Below are 20,126 nucleotides of genomic sequence, written 5' to 3' on the forward strand. Positions count from 1 at the left end.
GAGGTTTTTAAGGGTTGTGATCAATGCCTTGTTTTCTTGCTATTCTTTGAGTGGAACAGATTGTACTGGGTGAGGGTAATTTTACTAATAGGCTTTAGAGCAGTAATCCCATTAAAAAATTAGGTGGTTTTTTTTTTAACACAAATCGCTATGATAGCCTATAAGAAGAATCTTGGTAATAGCTGTTTTCCTTGGTTTGTTGCTTCAAGCTGCTTATAATTATTTATAATTTTGCATAGTTTAATATGACTACCACAGTCACATGGCTCATGATGTAGTGAGAAGAGAGGCTGTACTATACAATTCCCCCCCCCCCTCCATCTTTTCCCCCACTGCCTTCACTTGACAAGCTGAGAGTTCTGAGCCTGTGCAGTGTGTATGTGACAAGCAGCCATACTGGCAGGGGAAGGCTGGCCGGGGGGCATCGGTCCCCTGGGACGCTCTGTGTGACCCCTGATCGGAGCCAGCCCCCCCCCGTGGATGCAAGATTTCATTAACATTACCGGCATCCACATCACAAAACAGTCGATGCGGCCACGTCAGCGCACAGGCGGCCGCATAACATGACACGCGATGCGGCTGCCTGTGCGCCCCCCCGTGCTGAGATTTGCCAGCCCGTGCCTGCATACTGGTTTCCCCTCTAGATAGATTTTGTAAAGGAGATAATGAATTGTTGGAGGACAGCTAAGATGCATGCTTAATAGGTACTTATCTTGCTATTTAAAGAAGAAAAAAATTCTAAGTGGGATTGCTGCTATCAGAGGAGCAGGGATCCCTACGACATATATTCAAATATTTCCAGTTATGCAAGGGTGATTAAGTTAAAATATCAAAGATTTATGTGCAAGCAATTGGAGGGAAATTGCCCATTTAGCCTGGTATTGTTATTACACATGAGGGGCGACACCGATTGAACTCACTTTGGTGATGAATTAGAGCACTAAGCAGTAACATCACTGTAACACCAATGTGGTTCTTTGGGCATCTACTGAGCCTCATTAGTTCACAATAACAGTTAAACAACACATTTCATCATAACGCTTCACAAGAAGGAATAGGTAAAAATCATTAATCTCCTTCAGGGTTACATAGCTTTCGATCATAAGTTCCTACCTTTGTATTTGAAAGTAACATCAAATATTAGCCTCTGGATGTAGTGGAAATATCTTGTACTCAGATTAATAATGTAAATGTATTCATATTATACATATTATACATTGTCACACATTACAGTATGGCAAACATTAACCCTAATTTACAGGGCCACTCCTGAATCAGCTGCACTCTGATGCATGGGCACCCCTGATGTGTTTATGTGACAGATGAACAATTTACCATGGGGAGATGAGCAACTGATGGATGAAGGGCCACTATAATTTATGTGAAAACAGCATGGGGAAATATCTCTGAAATGTAAAATAAGAATATCATTGAAGTGCACATGAAAGGTTTTTTTTACCAAACGGCTAAGTGTTGTTGGCCACACAGCTAGAGCTCACAGGTGATCAGATTTCTGCCACTACAAATCTTTAGCTTGGTGCCCATTTTCCCATATTTGGGACTCCTGATGTATTTGCATTTCCTGTGTTAGGAGTATTCCTCTTAACACAGGAAATGCAAATACATACGTGCTCCCTCTTCTTTACTTCAGACTCAAACAGAGGCATAGATCAACTTTTATAGGCTGAGCAGATTTCATGTTATGAGTGTCCAAGGTTTCTGTTACCAAATGATGTGAATAGGAATTCACCTGACATCTCAAAGGGTTAAATTTTAAGAGGAAAATATAAACCATTACATATAACACTGGGTTATTTAATACTGGTAGGGTCAACTAAGAAATGAAAAGGGCTTGCTTGTGTTTAGTTTTTTTAGATTTTCTAGTTCCTTTACTTTGGATCTATTCCTCTTGCATGATGTAAAGAAATTTGCTCAGTGTTGAGGGAGTACATTGATGATTGTGATGTTCCTTATTGACAACAAGTGCATTAATAAGGTGACTTTTGCAGTTATATACAGAATTATTTTTTTCACGAAGGTCAATTAAGTTAATATTAAGTTGCATATTTGAAAGTGTTGTCCATTTAGTTGGTGCCCTCGGAGCAGTTTTAGTTGCACAACATGGAAGTAACAAAGGTATAGCAAAGTGTTCCAACAATCCCAAATCATACTAGGTTAATTAACTGCTGAAAAAAATAACCCTAGTCTGTGTCTGTGTGTTAGGAAATTTAGACTGTAAGTTCCAATGGGACTGATGTGAATGACAAATATTCTTTGTACAGTGCTACAGATTTGGTGGAGTTATATAAATAAATGATGGTGATGATGAGTGAGTTTGATACAGTCATTTTATTGGAGTAAAAGCAGATATGTTTAAACATATTCCACTGGGGTAAAATATGTCTGTTCTTTCTTATAGTTTTAATAATGGCAAGTGTCATGACACCATCAAGCCTTCAGATATGATGTACACTCTTAAAGAAGGACTCAAAGCAAATGTTTTTTTTGTAATAAAATTACTCCATCCCACCAACTAGCAGAAACAGCACAGTGCTCAATACACTTCACTGTGCACTGCATTGATTCAAGGAACTCCAGGGTGTTGTACTCTGGAGAGCACAGAACTGAGTCAAGGATGAACAAAACTGTGAGGTCCCCAATACTGGACTCCATGGAATATGTCACTTGGGGAATGGGGCTGTTTAAGTAAAACAATATATTTGCCTGGGGTACCTCTTGAATTTTTTAATACTCATATAGACATAAACAATGATTAAAGGATTGTCTAACAGTGGAACATTTGTCAATATAGACTGTAAGCTTGCTAATTTCTTTGTCTGTTTGTTAATATCCAGACTTTCATCATCATCATCATCACCATTTATTTATTTAGCACCACCGAATCCGCAGTGCTGCACAGAGAACTCACTCACATCAGTCAGACTTTATCTTATTACGGTGCTTATTCCCAATTGTGAAGTGTTGCGGAGAATGTTAGCACTATATAAATAAATAATAGTACTATTATATGTACTCACTGTATGCTTTAGTCAGCAATGGGGGTTTGAGGGCTGAATTCTAATACAATCTTTTTGTTGAATGTTTTAGGCATGCGCTGCCTGTAGACTATGCACGTGGTCAGTTGTCTGGACAGCCAATGTGCATGAAGCAGTACTACGGGCTATTCTCTTCTTACCGTCTTCCAGGCTGCACCAAAGATACACTCGTTGCTCAGGAAAGCAGTATTATGCCAGAACCAGAGCACATAATTGTTGCATGTAACAACCAGGTACATTCACAGTTTTCTTGTCTTAAGAATTGTTATAGGCCAATATGTTGTTGACCCACATTACAGAATGCCTTTCAGCTTTATCATCTTGGCACCTCAAATTCAATCTTTCTAAAAACTAAACTAATAATCTTCCCACCAGTCCGCAATCGCCCATCTGACATCACTGTTTCTATTGATGACGCAACAAAAAATTCTACCCCTTAAGTTTCATTTTTGAATCAGAACTGTTCTATGTTCCGCGCAGCCAATTTGTATCAAAATCTTTTTACATACATCTCAAACAAATCACTGCTAAACATTTAATTCATGCACTCTTGCATTGACTATTGCATTGACTATTGCAAATCCTTTCTTTTGGGTCTTGCCCTAGCCAGACTTTTACCCATACAATCTATTTTGAATGCAACGGCTGGAAAAATGTTCACAAATGTATTTACAATGCGGATCTCTTACAACTACTCTACACACTGTCAAACACTGCACTAATCAAGAAGTAGAATTTCAGTACTGTGATTGGTGTCAGCTCAGATGGACAGGAGGTCAGTAGAAAGCACAAATTAATGCAGCATTGGTTTCCAATTATTTATAAATTTATTTATTTATTTTTACAAGTGATCAGAGCTTGCCAAGCAGTAATCTCCAATTACTATTGAATGATGTGACAGTGTGAGTTGGCAGGTCTGCAGATAATGATGATTATATAAATCCCTGCCCTAAAGTTTAGTTTACATTTGGCTGAGTTTTGGTCCAATTTTTTTTTGTAATAGAATTCTGTATTCGCTCACATCGTAATACATGGATTTAGTGCATCCCTACTTACTTAGGATGCTAGAATAATCCCCAATTGCTCATTTTGTTCTGCATGTTTTAGAAGTCAAATATATATTTTAATTCAACTTAAAATTCAATTTCACCCATAACTAATAATACATTGAAGTACACATAAGATTACATAGCAAATCACTCTGAATATACAGTCAACACATAATCAAGACCAAAGCAGTACAGACAAATAAAGCTATAGTATAATATTACCAGATTATATGTGACATCTGAACTCTACCATATTGTAAAAAGCATAAACTATCAAATTAAACTCAGTGTTCATTAATTCCACTGTTTGTGTTTTTATATCAATTCATATTGCTTATCTAATCACTTTCCTTGCACTGAAATTACTAGAGTAATGAATTGGTTTTCCCAAAGACAGCTAGGTTACAAGACATAATTTAATCTTATCGTTTACATATTTGCATTCCAATTTAGATTCCTGTATTAACCAATCTGTGATGTATCTACCTCAGTAAGCCATATTGTACTTTGTAAAATGTAGATATTTCTTTATTCTTAGGACTGTGTATATTATTTTAAGCTATGTAAAATTTTCACATATAAATGCCTTCATTGCTTACAGTATGTACAATATCTATGTCTTCATGAAATAGTAGTAAAGGGAGCATTATATGCATTTTAGTCTAATTTAAAAATAGTATTTAATGTATAGTATTATGATGGGTAACTCATTGGAAATATGAATCTACATCAAGAAGATAGCGACAAAACAGAAATCTGTGTTGACTATTTTATTAAGAAATGAAATGCCATAAATAAGTCACTTATTCTTTCCCCAAACTTTTCAATCTATTAAACAATGATTTTGGTCAATTTTACTCTGCTGGGAAAAACTGGTTTCCCTGTTCATATGAATAGGCTCTGCACTTCAATGGGAAAGAATATTGAAATGCATTTCCAAAGATATGAATGGGTAAAGCTCAGCCAATCACAAGCAGTGTGTACATTGCTGGCCATTTGTGATTGTGGAGAACAGAGCGGAACTCTCTTCTGTGCATTTACAGATCATACGCCATCCTGGGAGGCTAAAGTGGCACGCTGGGCCACTACCCAAATTAGGCTATGGGGCACATTGATGGCCGCCAAAGTTCTACATTGCCTCAAGCAAACATTCTCAGGAAAGGTTATCCATTACGGCTTTGAATACACACTATGCTGCATCTGCTAGAATCTTTTTTATATTGCATATAGCCAATTGAGCTCTACCAAATCCTGCCGCGTCTGTGTTCAGACATATGGGCACAATGCTTGCTAATTCCTGTATTATGATTTTTGTTAACAGTTTTATGTCTTTGCTTAGGAAAGAGATTGCTGTATTAGAGGGTGTCTTCATTGGCTGCTTGTCTGACATAATAATAGTCTAATATTAGCTAAATAAAGATAATGTAAAGACTAATGGTTGAAGTCTCTTTAGCTCACATTATGATTTATTAAATACCTCGCATTGCATATTATGGCTGCCCTCTTCATTTATGCACATTTATGCACTGTTACATAATCTAAATCTAACCAACTAAGCAAGTTAAATAGGAACTTATATTGACAATATAATATTACATCTTGTTAACTAAACTAAAAATGTAAGCCGATCAACCACACACTCTTACAGACTTATAATAAAAGTCGGGATTACTGGCCTAAGTGAGTACAGTCTCACAATGTGGCATTGCTTTTCGTCATGGGTTCCCTGCAGCTGACACATGTCGATGGGGAATTTAGACACTTATTCATGTGAAAGGTGTACATTGGATAGGAGCAAAATACAGCAATACAGTTTCTGAGTTCCGCTTTTGCTTCTCCATTCTGTACTGTACTGTACATTCTCATTTGGCAGAATGAAAAGAGCTGGGACAACATTCACTTCATTCTGTTGTATGGTGTGATTGGGGTAAGACTGGGGACACTTCTTATATTCCATAGGGTGAATTCAATTGACAGCGTTACTCGTGGGAATAACGAGGCCTGCACACTATTACCGTTAGTACGCTAATTTTAACACAGATTTCTGCTCGCAGCTCCCAGAGCTGCAAGCAAAAATCAGCGTTGAAATCAGCATTGAAATTACTGTACTAACGGTAATAATGTACATTATTACTGCAGTAACGGTAATAGCGCACAGGCTGCATTATTCTTATGAGTAACGGTGTCAATTGAATTACCCCCATCTTTAGAAATGTGTAAAATTTCACAGCTAAATGTGGAAAAGTTTTGAAAATTTTGCTCACTTCTAATTTCTATGTACCCGGACTAGTAAGAGTGACACCATGTTCACTGCATAGAAGATTTTAAGAGTTGCTAGAAAAACTAGGACAAACTTGTTGTTCTTCTTATGCAGTGAATATAGAGCATAAAATATTGGATTGCATGGTGTAAATGTATTAAACTGAGGATTTGCAAGCCGTCGATATTCAGCGACTTTGCAGGGGAAATTTAAAACGGCAATGTCTTTAAAGGCAAGTTTTGCCATGTTTTAGAGATGATGTGGTATGCTTTGGATCATGTGCCATTCCAAGCCTTCTCCATACTTTTTTCTTCCCATTATTCTGGTACAGGTTGATGTTAGTTTCAAATGTCCAAATAATGCTGTTACAGTACTGGGCTGTCTTCTTTAGATGTTTTTTGGCAAAGTCTAATCTTTCTATTCTTGAGGCTTATGAATGGTTTACACCTTGTGGTGAACCCTCTGTATTTGCTCTTATGAAGTCTTCTTTTTATGGTAGATTGGATATTGATATGCCTACCTCCTGGAGAGTGTTTTTCACTTGGCTGGATGTTGTGAATGGGTTTTTCTTTACCATGAAAAGGATCGTGCGATCATCCACCACCGTTGTCTTCCGTGGACGCCCAGGCCTTTTTGTGTCGAGCTCACCAGTGCTTTAATTTTTTCTCAGAATGTACCAAACTGTTGATTTGACCACATCTTATTTCCCACACCATCTGCACTTTATACACATATTAATTATATAAATGTAACTTGAATGTGTTTTGGTAAACAGCTAAAATAACAAAAATTGTGTCAGTGTCCAAATATATATGGACTTAGCCGTATGTGCATGTCAGAGTTTATTCTTCAACTTGCATTATATAATTATTTACTTACTCAAAATGTTCTACGGTTGGCCATGATTGTCAAGTGAAGAGCAAATGTCTTAAATGCAAATCTATGTGTTAAGAAAATAACAGAAAAGCTGCATCTAGCCAGTGGGGTGCCATTAGGATGCATTTGATCTAAACAATTTGTTATTGGTTATATACAGCATTGATGTTACCATTCAATCAATCAAATACCATGGTTCATGGTTTTTATTTTACTGACTCATAAATATTCTTTGATTTCCAAAATTTTTAGGGATACACATTCAAGAAATGCTAAACAGCTTTCCAGAGCTCGGGTGTATCAACTGCCAATAGGCTTACCATATACACCATAGCACTCAAGCACTCAAACCGCATCAAAACATATACACCTGTGGCCAAACTCTTTTATTTTTCTCTGAACATCTATTTGACCTAAAAGAACCCATACAAGCAAGGCTTCAATACAAAAGTTCATATTCATATAATAAAGGATGCAGCATTCCATGCAACAGTTCATAAAACGTAATACATTATGGTTAATTTAAAACACTTTATTATTTCAAGGAACAGCACAGAATATACAGAATTACATAAAATGGGAGGAAATAGCTTTATCTTCCATTGTCAGTCATTACAGAATTATGTTCCTCTCACACTGACCCAGAAAGTGACAGCAGCTTCTACAATTGTTGAAATCCATTGCTTATAAATGTAATCTGTGTTGTTCACACTATGCCGAAAGAGTAAAAAGAGAAACACATACATACTTGTAGACTGGCATATGTATACATCCTTGACAGTGTTTTGTCACATCTTTTACATTTTATTAAATGATTTGTTCTTTCTGCAGTTCTTTGTATTAGATGTTGTTATCAACTTCCGCCGTCTCAGTGAAGGGGATCTATTTACTCAACTCAGGAAAATAGTGAGAATGGCAGAAAATGAAGAGGAGAGACTTCCACCAATTGGTTTATTATCATCTGATGGAAGATCGGAATGGGCCCAGGCAAGAGAGGTGCTAATGAAAGGTATGTTTTGTTGGATGTTTTATCTACATATCAAAAATTAAATATCTCTTGAAAGAGTCAAACCAAAAATGTAGTACCAATTTAAGCCATACAGTACCATTAACACCAGTTTATATTTTTTAATAATTAGTTACTTTTAGCCTAGGTCCACAACAAATTTGCCTAATATCCCAGAATGTCCAGAAGACTCCCAAAGGAGGAGTCCTCCAGGACTCCCAGCAGAGTAGGCCTCCTGGATCCCGCTTCACTTTATTCTGAATCGGGCTGTCATGGCACAAAACGCGTCATTGCGCTCTCCTCACTTGTTCTTTGGAAAGGTGGTTCAAAAAGTAGGCAAGAATGGTCCACAGTAAGGAAAGTACTATACACCACTATTTTGATAAGAGATACTATATATATATATATATATATATATATATATATATATATATATATATATAGTATAAAACCCCATTTCGACCATACAGTGGTCGAAATCGGGGTGTATACAGTGGTGTGCTATACCTCCACTTCTAATGCCTTCACTGTAAAACTTTGAGATTCCAACCACTTAATTTTCCATTACTTTCTCAATACCACAACTTCTAAATTTCCATTTCGACTACGGTATATGTGTACATTTTTTTTCTAAAATCCCCTTTTTTTTTGGCTAAAATCACATATTTTTGCTTTTGTTTCCCCCCTACATTATTATTAGCCTCATTAACACTAATTTCAAGTTATTTGCAGTCAATTTTGACCATCTCACAGGTCACAATATTATTTTCATACACTTTCAAACAAAGACTGCAGCGACCTGGCTGAATGCTAAGCGACAGAGCGATGACTCAAACACATGGCAGTTCATAGCACATCTAGGAAACATTGTCATATAGTGGCAGAAAAGAAAAATGGTGCAAGATGGAATTGTCCTTAGAGATCATGAAATCAGTTATGGTTCATTTGATCGCTCTACCCATTCCTTGGATAACTCTGGTAATTCTACAGCTAATACATGGAGATGAGCGCTGATTAAAGTTGCCCTTCACTAGAGATAAGGGGCCTAGCCCAAACCCTGAAAAGCAGCCCCATACCATTATCCCTCCTCCACCAAACTTTTCAGTTGGCATAATGCAGTCAGACAGGTAACGTTCTCCCAGCATCCGCCAAACCCAGACTCGCCCATCTGACTACCAAACAGAGAAGCGTGATTCATCACTCCACAGAACATGTTTCCACTCCTCCACAGTCCAGTGCCGATGTGCTTTACACCACTCCCTACGACGCTTGGCATTGTTCTTGGTGATGTGAGGCTTGCATGCAGCTGCTCGGCTATGGAAACCCATTCCAATAAGCTCCTGCTGCACAGTTTTCGTGTTTACATTAATGCCAGCGGAAGTTCGGAACTCTTCAGCTATGGAATCAGCAGAGCGCTGGCGACATTTACGCACCGTGCACCTTAGCATTTGTTGACCCTGATCTGCGATTTTACGTGGTCTTCCGCTTCTTGGCTGAGTTGCTGTTGTTCCTAAACACATCCACTTTCTATCAATATTACTTACAGTCAGGGGAGTGGTGGCATATTATAGCTTGGGGGCAAAGACTAAACTCAGCAGCCAAACATTTTAAAGGAAAAAAACTACAGGTGGCCCAGTGACCAAGCCCAAGGTAGCCCACTATGGGGGCAGATGTCTCCTTGTCCCCCAGCCCAGCCTGAACCTGCTTACAGTTGACCGTGGAATATCCAGTAGGGATGAATTTTCACAAATCGTCTTATTGCAAAGGTGGCATCCTATCACAGTACCACGCTTGAAGATCACTGAGCTCTTCAGAAGGACCCATTTTGTGTATATATATATATATATATATATATATATATATATATATATCCCCTTAAGGTAATGGGACATGTGTTGTAAATTGTAGCTGAAGAATTAAACTGAAATTCTCATGCATGAAGGTAAGGAGCAATGTTAAGTCTTACACTGACATACCTCAGCAGCTTTTCTAAAACACTAAATGATAAGGTATTTTCTGTCTTCGTTCATAACAAACAGCTCTTATCCTATAACCAAAAGGCTGCTGACATCATAGAGAATCTTGTAAAAGCAATATGATTTGGCACGAGAGATCACTGGGTATTTCATATTAGCAGATGACAGTGTGGAGCCATTGATGAAGGTCCTATACAGCAGATACACTTATACAAAATAAGTAGACATTTAATACTAGTGGATTTTAAAAGCCACAGAGCAGTTTCTTGAACTCATAAAGGGAATATTTTTTTAACTAGTACCAACTCTTGATGCAATGACGAACTAAGACAGCGAAAATTTACCTAACTGTGACTTCAGCGCAATCACAGTGAAAAATTTGGACTTCTGTATTGAGCTAATTAAACCAGCCTCTGTGACCTGTATAAGGTAGCTAAAGCACATCTATTAATATGACAAGCCACAACAAATGAAAGATAGTAGTAAGCTTGTTGAATTATGAAAAAGCAAAGCAAAAGTGAACTAGGTACATTGATTTGTTAACCGATCAATACTGTATTTATTTGCTTAATTTACTAACTAATCAATACTGTATTTGTTGGATATACTGACCAACTGTTCCCTCTAATGCAGTATTTTAGAATAATACTCCTGAAATGATGCAGTGTATAAATAATCGGAAATCATTGATGTATGATATATGTATATACTGTACACACACACACACACACACATATATATAAGCTTACACTCACATCAATAGAAAGCCTTTATATTGTGTCTCTGTTGGTTGGTCTTTAGAAAGGTCCGTTTGGGGTCGAAACGTTGACGATGAACCATGAACCTGTTTGCCTAAAGTCAGGGAAAAAATAAATATCTGAATTTTAATAAAGAACTGGTGAATGCCCTCTCTTTACTACTATATAGTAATTCTTTTTTATTTAAAGAAAGTACTTAGGGCAAATACCCAACTTTTTTACCAATTTGTTTGATATTTAAGATTAGTGTAATACAAGAACATAAAATGTTAAGTCATTATGTATTCTTCAAGGTAATTATGTTGTAGTGCTCTGCCTCCATCATTGACATAACATTTTTTATATGATCCGATCCATAAATAAACAGCCATGCTGAACTTGTTTATAATGTGTATTCCCCAGACTCCACAAACCGTGACTCTCTAGATATGATTGAAAGATGTATGTGTCTGGTGTGCCTGGATGCACCAACAGGCATAGACCGGAATGACACCAATAGGGCCTTGCAGCTTCTTCATGGCGGAGGGTATGACAAAAATGGGGGCAACCGATGGTATGACAAGCCCATGCAGGTAAATTCCTCTTTTCTATAGCAAATGTTAATACAGACAGGCCTGTGTTTAGTGTTAAAAAGAAGATGCTATCCTAATTCAGTTTATGGATGTGAAACCAATAGAGGATCAGGGGTAAATTCTGATTCAGGGAGCTTTCTCATGCAGATATGGCATTACATTACAATTCATGCAGCCTGTGTTATGAGATATGGTTGTGTATCTGTTAAAGGGGTAATGCCACATTTATACTTTCACATTACTGAAGTGGCATCTGTGGAAACTGCAGCCCTTCTACCTCAAACTAAATTGTATCATTTTATTACAATTTTCATTACATTAGAAAGCATGCATGCATCTCCTTGGTAACACCAATGAATTGTTCATAAATTCATACAAAGGGACATAAACAACAATATCATTGCAAGCATAAACCAACATAAAAATGGTTCGTCCATTGAGATTTTTGTCCTATAGACAATATCTTAAAGCTATGGGATGTGCCTTAAGTTGGTGGTAGAGCAACAAAAATACTCAGGTTGTAGAGGAAAGTGAAGGTAAATCTGAATATTGCATATATATATATATATATATATATATATATATATATATATATATATGTAGTATAATTTATCAGTATCTAGCTTAATAATACACAATGTTACATACACACAAATCATAATATATATATGTAATTATTTACATATATATATTGTGGCATGGGCACCCTTCTGGTGATGCACACACAAACAACTTCTGGCTTTATAGTTTGTGTTATTGTCATGATGGCAAAGCAATTGACAACATAAAGTTCTACACAATTTCTCGTGACCCTAATGCTAAATTAACAGAGACCAGCTCCCTAGACACCGGACACTATCTGGCAAAGGTCACAAATGAACAATGAGAAAGAGTTTAAATAGGTTACACTCCTCCCACAGCAATAGCTTGATAGAAAGGTGACACTCCCACTTTGCCTTTAAAAGAGAGTTTTCATCAGGTGCTCTGCTTGATTGCTCTCACTGCAGATACACCGTCAGCTTGCTGTTAGCTGTGAAAAAAGATCCATTTAAACCACTACAAAACATGTAAGTTTAAATCACACATGTCCTCCACCTGTTTACCTTTAAACTAAGTACAATGTTTTGCAAATCTTTGTCACTACATATATGTGTGTGTGTGAGTGTGTTTTATAGTGAATTTTATTTACTGAATTTGCTCTGTTCAATCTTTACACTGTAGCTCAGTAAAAAGTAAATTCTTAGAGTATTGCTTCATAGATAATGGCTCAAAGAGTATTGGTGTAGCACCAGAAGCTCAAGTGGCAAAGCAAGGCATGTCAGTTATTCTTTATGCGAGAGCACATTTTTCTGTTTCATAAAAGAATGTGATGTGACTTCTATCAAACATGTTCATGTATTTTTGATGATTGATACCTTATTTCATATCATGATTGGATAGATGCCTTTTTAATCAATATTACTTATTAAATATAGTGAACTTTATTTCAAATTATGAAGCAAAGAAAAAAAAGAATAAGGAAAAAACCACAGCACAGATGCATTGAGCAACACAGCATAATAGACAATCTCTTAGTTACCATTGGGAATTATTGAGTTAAAAAAAATTCCATCTGTTTCCAACTGCAAGTTACTAAAGTAATAATATGATCCCTTTAGACCTTTCATTTGCTTGAATGTTGGTCAATCTATGAGAGAACATATTAATATGAGGGTCACGTTTCTGTACAATGTTAAAAAAAACATAAAACATGTCCAATCCGGACTTCTTTCTTTACATTCAGACTGAATTAAGACAACAACTACTATAACTTTAGCTAAATTAAACTGTACAACACCCTTTCAAATAAAAATATAACCTTATATGGCAGAATTATCATAGTTTGTAAATAGCTTGTATAATTACTTAATTATATGAATATAATAACTGCATTTAAATGTAAAATTTGCAATAGCAGTGAGTCAGACACTTGGTTTTATCGTCAATGGTAGTTGCGGTTCTGTGTAAATTTGCCCCTTTGCTGTTTCAGAATTGAGTCCTTATGTCTTTAATTGAATTAACCCATAGGAGGCACTTGAGAGAAGTACCGGTGCTTTATTAAAGTTTAGTAGTAGTAGTAGTAAAACTAGCATAATATTGGAAATGCAGTTAAAAAAAAAAAAACATTGGTGCAAAGGTCAACAACTATGTAATAAATAATAAAAAATGATTATGCAGAACATACACACATCAAAATAGGCATACATATTTTTCCCCAGGCATTCACAATTTAGTTTGTCAAGTGAGTCAATTTCAAAATGACCTAGGTAAGATTTATTGCATTTTTTTAAAACCTGTCTTCTCACCTATTGCATGTAGCGTTATGCTTTGCTGTAATGCCTTAACATCTGAACTATTTAAAATCAAGCTGACAGCTAACAGATGTACAGACAAACAAAAGACAATGCCCTGGAATTTTAGAAGGGCTTTCTATATAAATAGCCATGATTGGGCTTCACAGAGAAAGAAGGGGTGAAGAATAGCAGCATTAATTCAGGTTATGTTTTTCATCATCTAATACAAAAGACATAAATACCATTATAGTAGAGCATCAATCTTCACTTTCTGGGAGAAGCATATACCCACGCGTTTAATTCAGCAGCTCACCATGTAAAATGATAGGCTACATTTCTTGCAACACTTGTTAAATAAATTTTACACATGCTGAAAATGATCTAGAAAAAAATGAAATGGTTTGAATCAAGTTTTACCTTAAGTAGTTGCCTTATAACTTGGGTCTTGGTCTCCACAGAACTTAACACCCAACATAGACCTCAAAAATTAGTGCTGATGTTTTTTCCATATCCCCCTAGTGTTTAACTGTAGTAAAGACCCAATAAAAGTGCGCTATGTACAGAATTTACCACCCTTACTGTTTTACAGACAGGTGATGAATAGGACATCAAACATTTTATCTATAGCCTCTATTCGATTATATCATACAGTCAGACATGGATGGTAGAACCCAAATCTCACAACAATTATCAAGAATCAAGAATGATCAAATTTGTATATAATATTTCATACAATGTATTAGCAATTATTATCCACTTTTCTCGCCTTTCAGTTTGTCGTGGGAAGAGACGGTGTATGTGGAACCATATGTGAACATTCTCCATTTGATGGAATAGTCCTTGTACAATGTACAGAACACCTGCTGAAATACATGTGAGTTTGCACATTATCCTTAGTGCACTAGTAGAAATTGTGTGGCTTAACTAAATGTTAGATCCTGTTCAAAGTTGTAAACAGAAACTATCATGTTTTTTTAAATGTATTAGGTTTTTAAATGTAGGCTTCTTTCTGTTATACATGCAACAACAGTCACATTTAGGACCTCATTTAGAGTCGGACGCAAAGTCTGTTTTAGGCGCAAGTGTCCAAGATGCAGGTGGGTTTGGTGCTTTCTGCACCTGAATGATAGTGGTTTTTTTTGTTGGATGCGCCTAAAACGAACTTTATGTCCGACTCTAAATGAGGTCCTTAATGTTTATGATTTTAGCTTTGTATTATTGTTCTGGAATCACTTGGCCTGATTCATTAAGGAAAGAAAAGCAAATTTAAAATATGAGGTCAAATTTATAGTTGGGGAAGGCTTTTTTCTAAATAAACTTTAAATTTCAGTGTAAAAATAAATCTATCAAGTATTTTTGTGCTACATGAAAAAACAGACAGTATTTAACTTATGTGCAAAATAATAAACCAATATGCACCCCTTGCATTGTAACATGGTTTTGTCCAGGAGAAAACTTACTCCTTTTTTTGCCTTACTTTCCTTAATGAATCAGGTCCATTATGTGTAGGTCCACTGTTTCTGCAAGAGAAGCTTGTTCTCACTTTATAATCGTTGCTCCATTCATTCATGTAACCTGGCTAAGGCTCTCTAGGAAATACCCAGGCAATCACTCTAAGGGCTACATTTACTAAACTGCGGGTTTGAAAAAGTGGAGATGTTGACTATAGCAACCAATCAGATTCTAGTTATCATTTGTTTAGTACATTCTACAAAATGACAGCTAGAATCTGGTTACTATAGGCAACATCTCCACTTTTTCAAACCCGCAGTTTAGTAAATATACCCCTAAGACTGTCACTTCCTCCATTACTCTTGCAACATCATGACACAGCCTCTGTAATATGCAGCCATCCTATTTTTAAAGGGAAATGCTATTTCCCTTAATACCTACAGTGACAATACATCCAGGTCCCAATGGGAAAGCCCGCAATTCTCTCATTATGACTATTCATCTGCACTGCCCAAACTTCCCTGCTCATTCAATGGGATGCAATATACACAGTAAATGCTCTTCTAACCCCCTTTATAAAAATTGCAAATGTCAGAGTGGATATAAACATGCTGGACATAATTATGTATACACACTTAACTTAGTGTTTATATGTTATTTACATTTGTATTACACAGACTTTGATATATCTTAATATATCAATATATATTATTCAGTTGTAGATTTTGTTTCTTAAAAGCCCCTGTTCACCTACGTTTAGAATTGCAAGCAATTGTACTGGATATCACTATTAGGTATCACCAAAATGTACTTGTGTACAGTCTTTTATTAATATTTTATTTTTATTGCTTAGTATTTTATTACTTACTACGCTTATATTTACATACATTTATGACGTGAGCAATAATTGATATTTTAGATTAAAACAAAAATACAGCAAGTACAGATGTAGTATAAAATAGAAGTGTAATATATCTACTATGTTTTGCACAATGTGTAATTTCTAATCAGTTTGATTATGACTATCATGTGCTTTTTTCTCCCCATTCTGTGGAGAGATTACAGATGTTATATTCTCAAATTCCGCACTGAGAATTAAAGGCAGACCAACATCTACACTGCCACCTACCACCACTGCCTAATTAAAAATCAAATGAGTTTTTATTCTGTAGTCTTCCCCAACAAACCCACTACTCCCAGGAGATGACATTGAATTAAATATAGACATAATGTATTACAAACCATTGGTGGAAACATGCAGGCTAATCTACATTTCCCCTTCTGACCACTACCAAAGATATAATGGTATTATTTATGGACGTACATATAGCATATGATAGACTGTTGAAAAGGGAAGAAGATGCCCTCCGCAGAAATTTTGCAGCCAGTTTACTTGTTAACCCAACGTCAACTCATATATCTACCCTCATACCTCGCAACATTTACTTTTTAAAACATCAGAACATGTTAGGTCAAGTCCAGTTAACGTCCCTAATCTGCTTTGATCCCGCCTCTCAGTGGACTAAGCCACAAACAATTATAACAGCAGTAAAACTGGAGCGTTGAGATCATCAAGCCATTGCAAAGTCCTGTAATTTTAGAGTGGATTTAAGTACTGTTTATGCTTTAATAAAACTACTTTAAGCCATTGTTTTACCACCTTTGGAGAACCTCGCACGCCTGCACATAGTACTTGCAAAATAGTTTGTATTGAAAACAAAGTTCTTCTACACTCAGTTCTAAGTTTTGTGTGTATTTTCCACAAGGCTGAATTGATCTGCTATTCTCCACTTATATTTTATGTGCTCACTGATCTTAATAGCAGGAATAAAGTGCAGGGGCCTGATTCATTAAGAATTTTAACTTGAGAATCTTCTTATTTCAGTCTCCTGGACAAAACCATGTTAAAATGCAAGGGGTGCAAATTAGTATTCTGTTTTGCACATAAGTTAAATACTGACTGTTTTTTCATGTAGCACACAAATATCAACTTTAAATTTCAGTGTACAAATAAGCTATCAAGTATTTATGTGCTACATGAAAAAACAGGCAGCATTTAACTTATGTGCAAAACAGAACACTCATTTGCACCCCTTGCAATGTAACATGGTTTTGTCCAGGAGACTGAAATAAGAAGTTTCTCAAGTTAAGATCCTTAATGAATCAGGCCCCAGATCTACTTTTAAGGCTTTAGCCTTAAATCGCATGCAGTGTCACTGACAATAACACCATTAGTACATCTTTGGAAATGGTACATCTACCGGTTGTCTGAAGGTATTAGTCACCATATTAACAGACTTTGAACAAAAAAAAACAATACAAAAATAATTATAATCTCAAGTGGAGATAAGTCTAACTTTGACAAATCTTAGTGAACAAGGCAAAGATAGCTATGTATTTATTTTTTTCATTAATAGACATTATGCCATTGCTTATAACATAATTGGCACTTAAGCAATGACAGAAAATTACTATGTTTTCATCTCAACCAATAAAATCCTTAGTGTCTCAGCAGCAGCAATTTTACTCTGCATGATTAGCGAAGTCAGCCTGAATAACACCACCTAACTTGCTCATAAATTCATAAGATAAAATTAGGGATTGGAATGATAAATGAATACTTTATTATAAGCTTACTGTAATTTGTAGTCATGTAGAGGTTCCTAATACATTAAATTTTAGGCCAAAATAAGCAGTACTGAATATATTCTTCTCCTGAAATCTGCAGTCTTTGAAGGAGGGTTAATATAATGTTGCGTGAAATGTCTGTGATTCTTACAACAATGAATATAAGAATTTACAATAGCATGACCAACTGTGAGAAACACATATCACTCTGCTGGTTTGATTTTCTAAAGAATGATCAGTGCAATAAGATAGGGGTATAAAAGTGACTAAAATCAGTTGGATTGCAGGGTATTAACTTTTCTTCTTAATACAGTTTCTAGCAAATCAAAGAGTATATGACTGAGCATCTCTACTTCTTTCATAATACAGTTAAGAGACCAATGTAAAAAGTGCATGCGTTTTTTGTCCATGAGATCCTGTAGTTCTGCCCTAAGTAATGTCAGTTCATCTAACATCATACCAACGACTGTTTATGAGCCAATTTCAGAGATTGAATTTTAACTTTATCGGTCTGGTGTCATCCTACCTTTTAATCCTTGAATTATGGGAAATTAGAACCCCTCTTATTACAGATGTATGGGCTTTTCACGTAAAAGCCAAGGAGACCATTACATTAGTTTGGAAGTACAGCCAGATTGCCTTATTCAAAGCCATAAGAGCATATGGATATGTTAGTAGAGATTTCTTTATTTATTTGAGTCTCTTAATCAGGAGCAAAGAGCAGGTGGGAATAGAGAGTTTAAAATCAAGGAGTCAATGAGTACGCTCTGCCGTAATACTGCTTAAATAGTGATAATGTACTAGCAGCATATCTATTCTCATGTGAACCCTGTGTGTATGCAAATATATACTCTTTTTACATATGTAAATAACAGCAGATGACTTTTAGCTAGCTGAGGTAAATTTCAAGGTGTTCTCTGCTGACTCTGCTCATATAACTCATTTAGATACATAAAATATAGTCAAAATATTCATGTTCTGAGTATGCTATTCATTTTTTGTTGTTGTTTATTTGTCTATAAAATGGACAAAGCACAATAATACTGGAAACGTTCACCCAAATCAGTAAGTGCTTTTATGCCCCAAAGGTCTTTGTGCCACTGGCCAGAAAAATATTTATATTTCTTACAATTGTTTTATTCTATAATTGTAGGGAAAAAAAGGAATTTTGACCTCAACCACCTGTCTGTTAAATATAACTTATAATGCAATTTTCAGGAAAAGCAGCCCCAAAAAATTGGTGAGAGCAGATTCTGTCAGTGAACTTCCTGCTCCTAGAAGGCTTAGGTGGAAATGCTCTCCAGAGATTCAGGGACATTTGGCATCATCAGCTGAAAAGCTTCAAAGGTATGTACTATGCATTATTATTATTATTATTATTATTATTATTATTGTCCTTATTGATTATTATTATTATTTATTCATTTATTTACTAGAATACCCATTTGTTTCTTTCTCTTCACTTATATTGTCTATATTCCCCTCCACTCTACTATGAAAATATTATCTCACTTCCTTTTTGGTTCAGCTACTTCTCAGTTAGGGTACATCCCAGAATCCACCCAAGATTCAAATGCTTAATATAAATGTAAAATTCACATCTGGACCCACAACCTTTTTGAACTAAGGATCAGCCTAGTGTGACCTTCAACTTTAGCAGTAAATGGTTACCAGTACTTATTTGCTTCCAAGGGGTAAATGTATCAAGCTGCGGGTTTGAAAAAATGTAGATGTTGCCTATAGCAAGCAATCAAATTATAGCGATCATTAATTTACTACATTCTACTAAATGACAGCTAGAATCTGATTGGTTGCTATAGGCAACATCTCCACTTTTTCAAACCCGCAGCTTGATAAATTTACCCCAAAATGTTCATTACTAGAGTTGATAGGAAACTAGACAGCAGAGAAATAATTTGTAGTAATCAGACCAAGGTGAAGCGCAAGAAGTCAAAAAAATACAAATGCACAATTCAATAAAGAACTCAGTTCCTATGATAAGCAAGACAGGCCACAAGATATCCCATTAAATTCCAAAATTATAGTTGAGTAATACAAAGCCAAAAGTCAGTGTGGGCAGCAAATAGACAGGGTCAGGAAACAAGTGGGGGCAGTACACAAAATAAAAAAAACGATAATTGCAACTAGGTATCTGCAGAG

The 20,126-nt window shown here is 35.9% G+C and overlaps 1 protein-coding gene across 1 annotated transcript in view; it reads left to right on the top strand.

Moving 5' to 3' along the window:
* CHAT (choline O-acetyltransferase) overlaps positions 1 to 20,126 on the top strand; it is an 84,635-nt gene that overhangs the window by 40,514 nt on the left and 23,995 nt on the right. Inside the window, exons 6-10 of the mRNA XM_075216996.1 lie at positions 3,109 to 3,289; positions 8,073 to 8,250; positions 11,384 to 11,553; positions 14,660 to 14,760; positions 19,185 to 19,313. Of these exons, the coding sequence (XP_075073097.1) occupies positions 3,109 to 3,289; positions 8,073 to 8,250; positions 11,384 to 11,553; positions 14,660 to 14,760; positions 19,185 to 19,313 (759 nt within the window). The remainder of the gene's footprint in view (positions 1 to 3,108; positions 3,290 to 8,072; positions 8,251 to 11,383; positions 11,554 to 14,659; positions 14,761 to 19,184; positions 19,314 to 20,126) is intronic.

Source organism: Mixophyes fleayi, chromosome 6, assembly GCF_038048845.1.
Source record: "Mixophyes fleayi isolate aMixFle1 chromosome 6, aMixFle1.hap1, whole genome shotgun sequence".
Lineage (NCBI taxonomy): Eukaryota > Metazoa > Chordata > Amphibia > Anura > Limnodynastidae > Mixophyes > Mixophyes fleayi.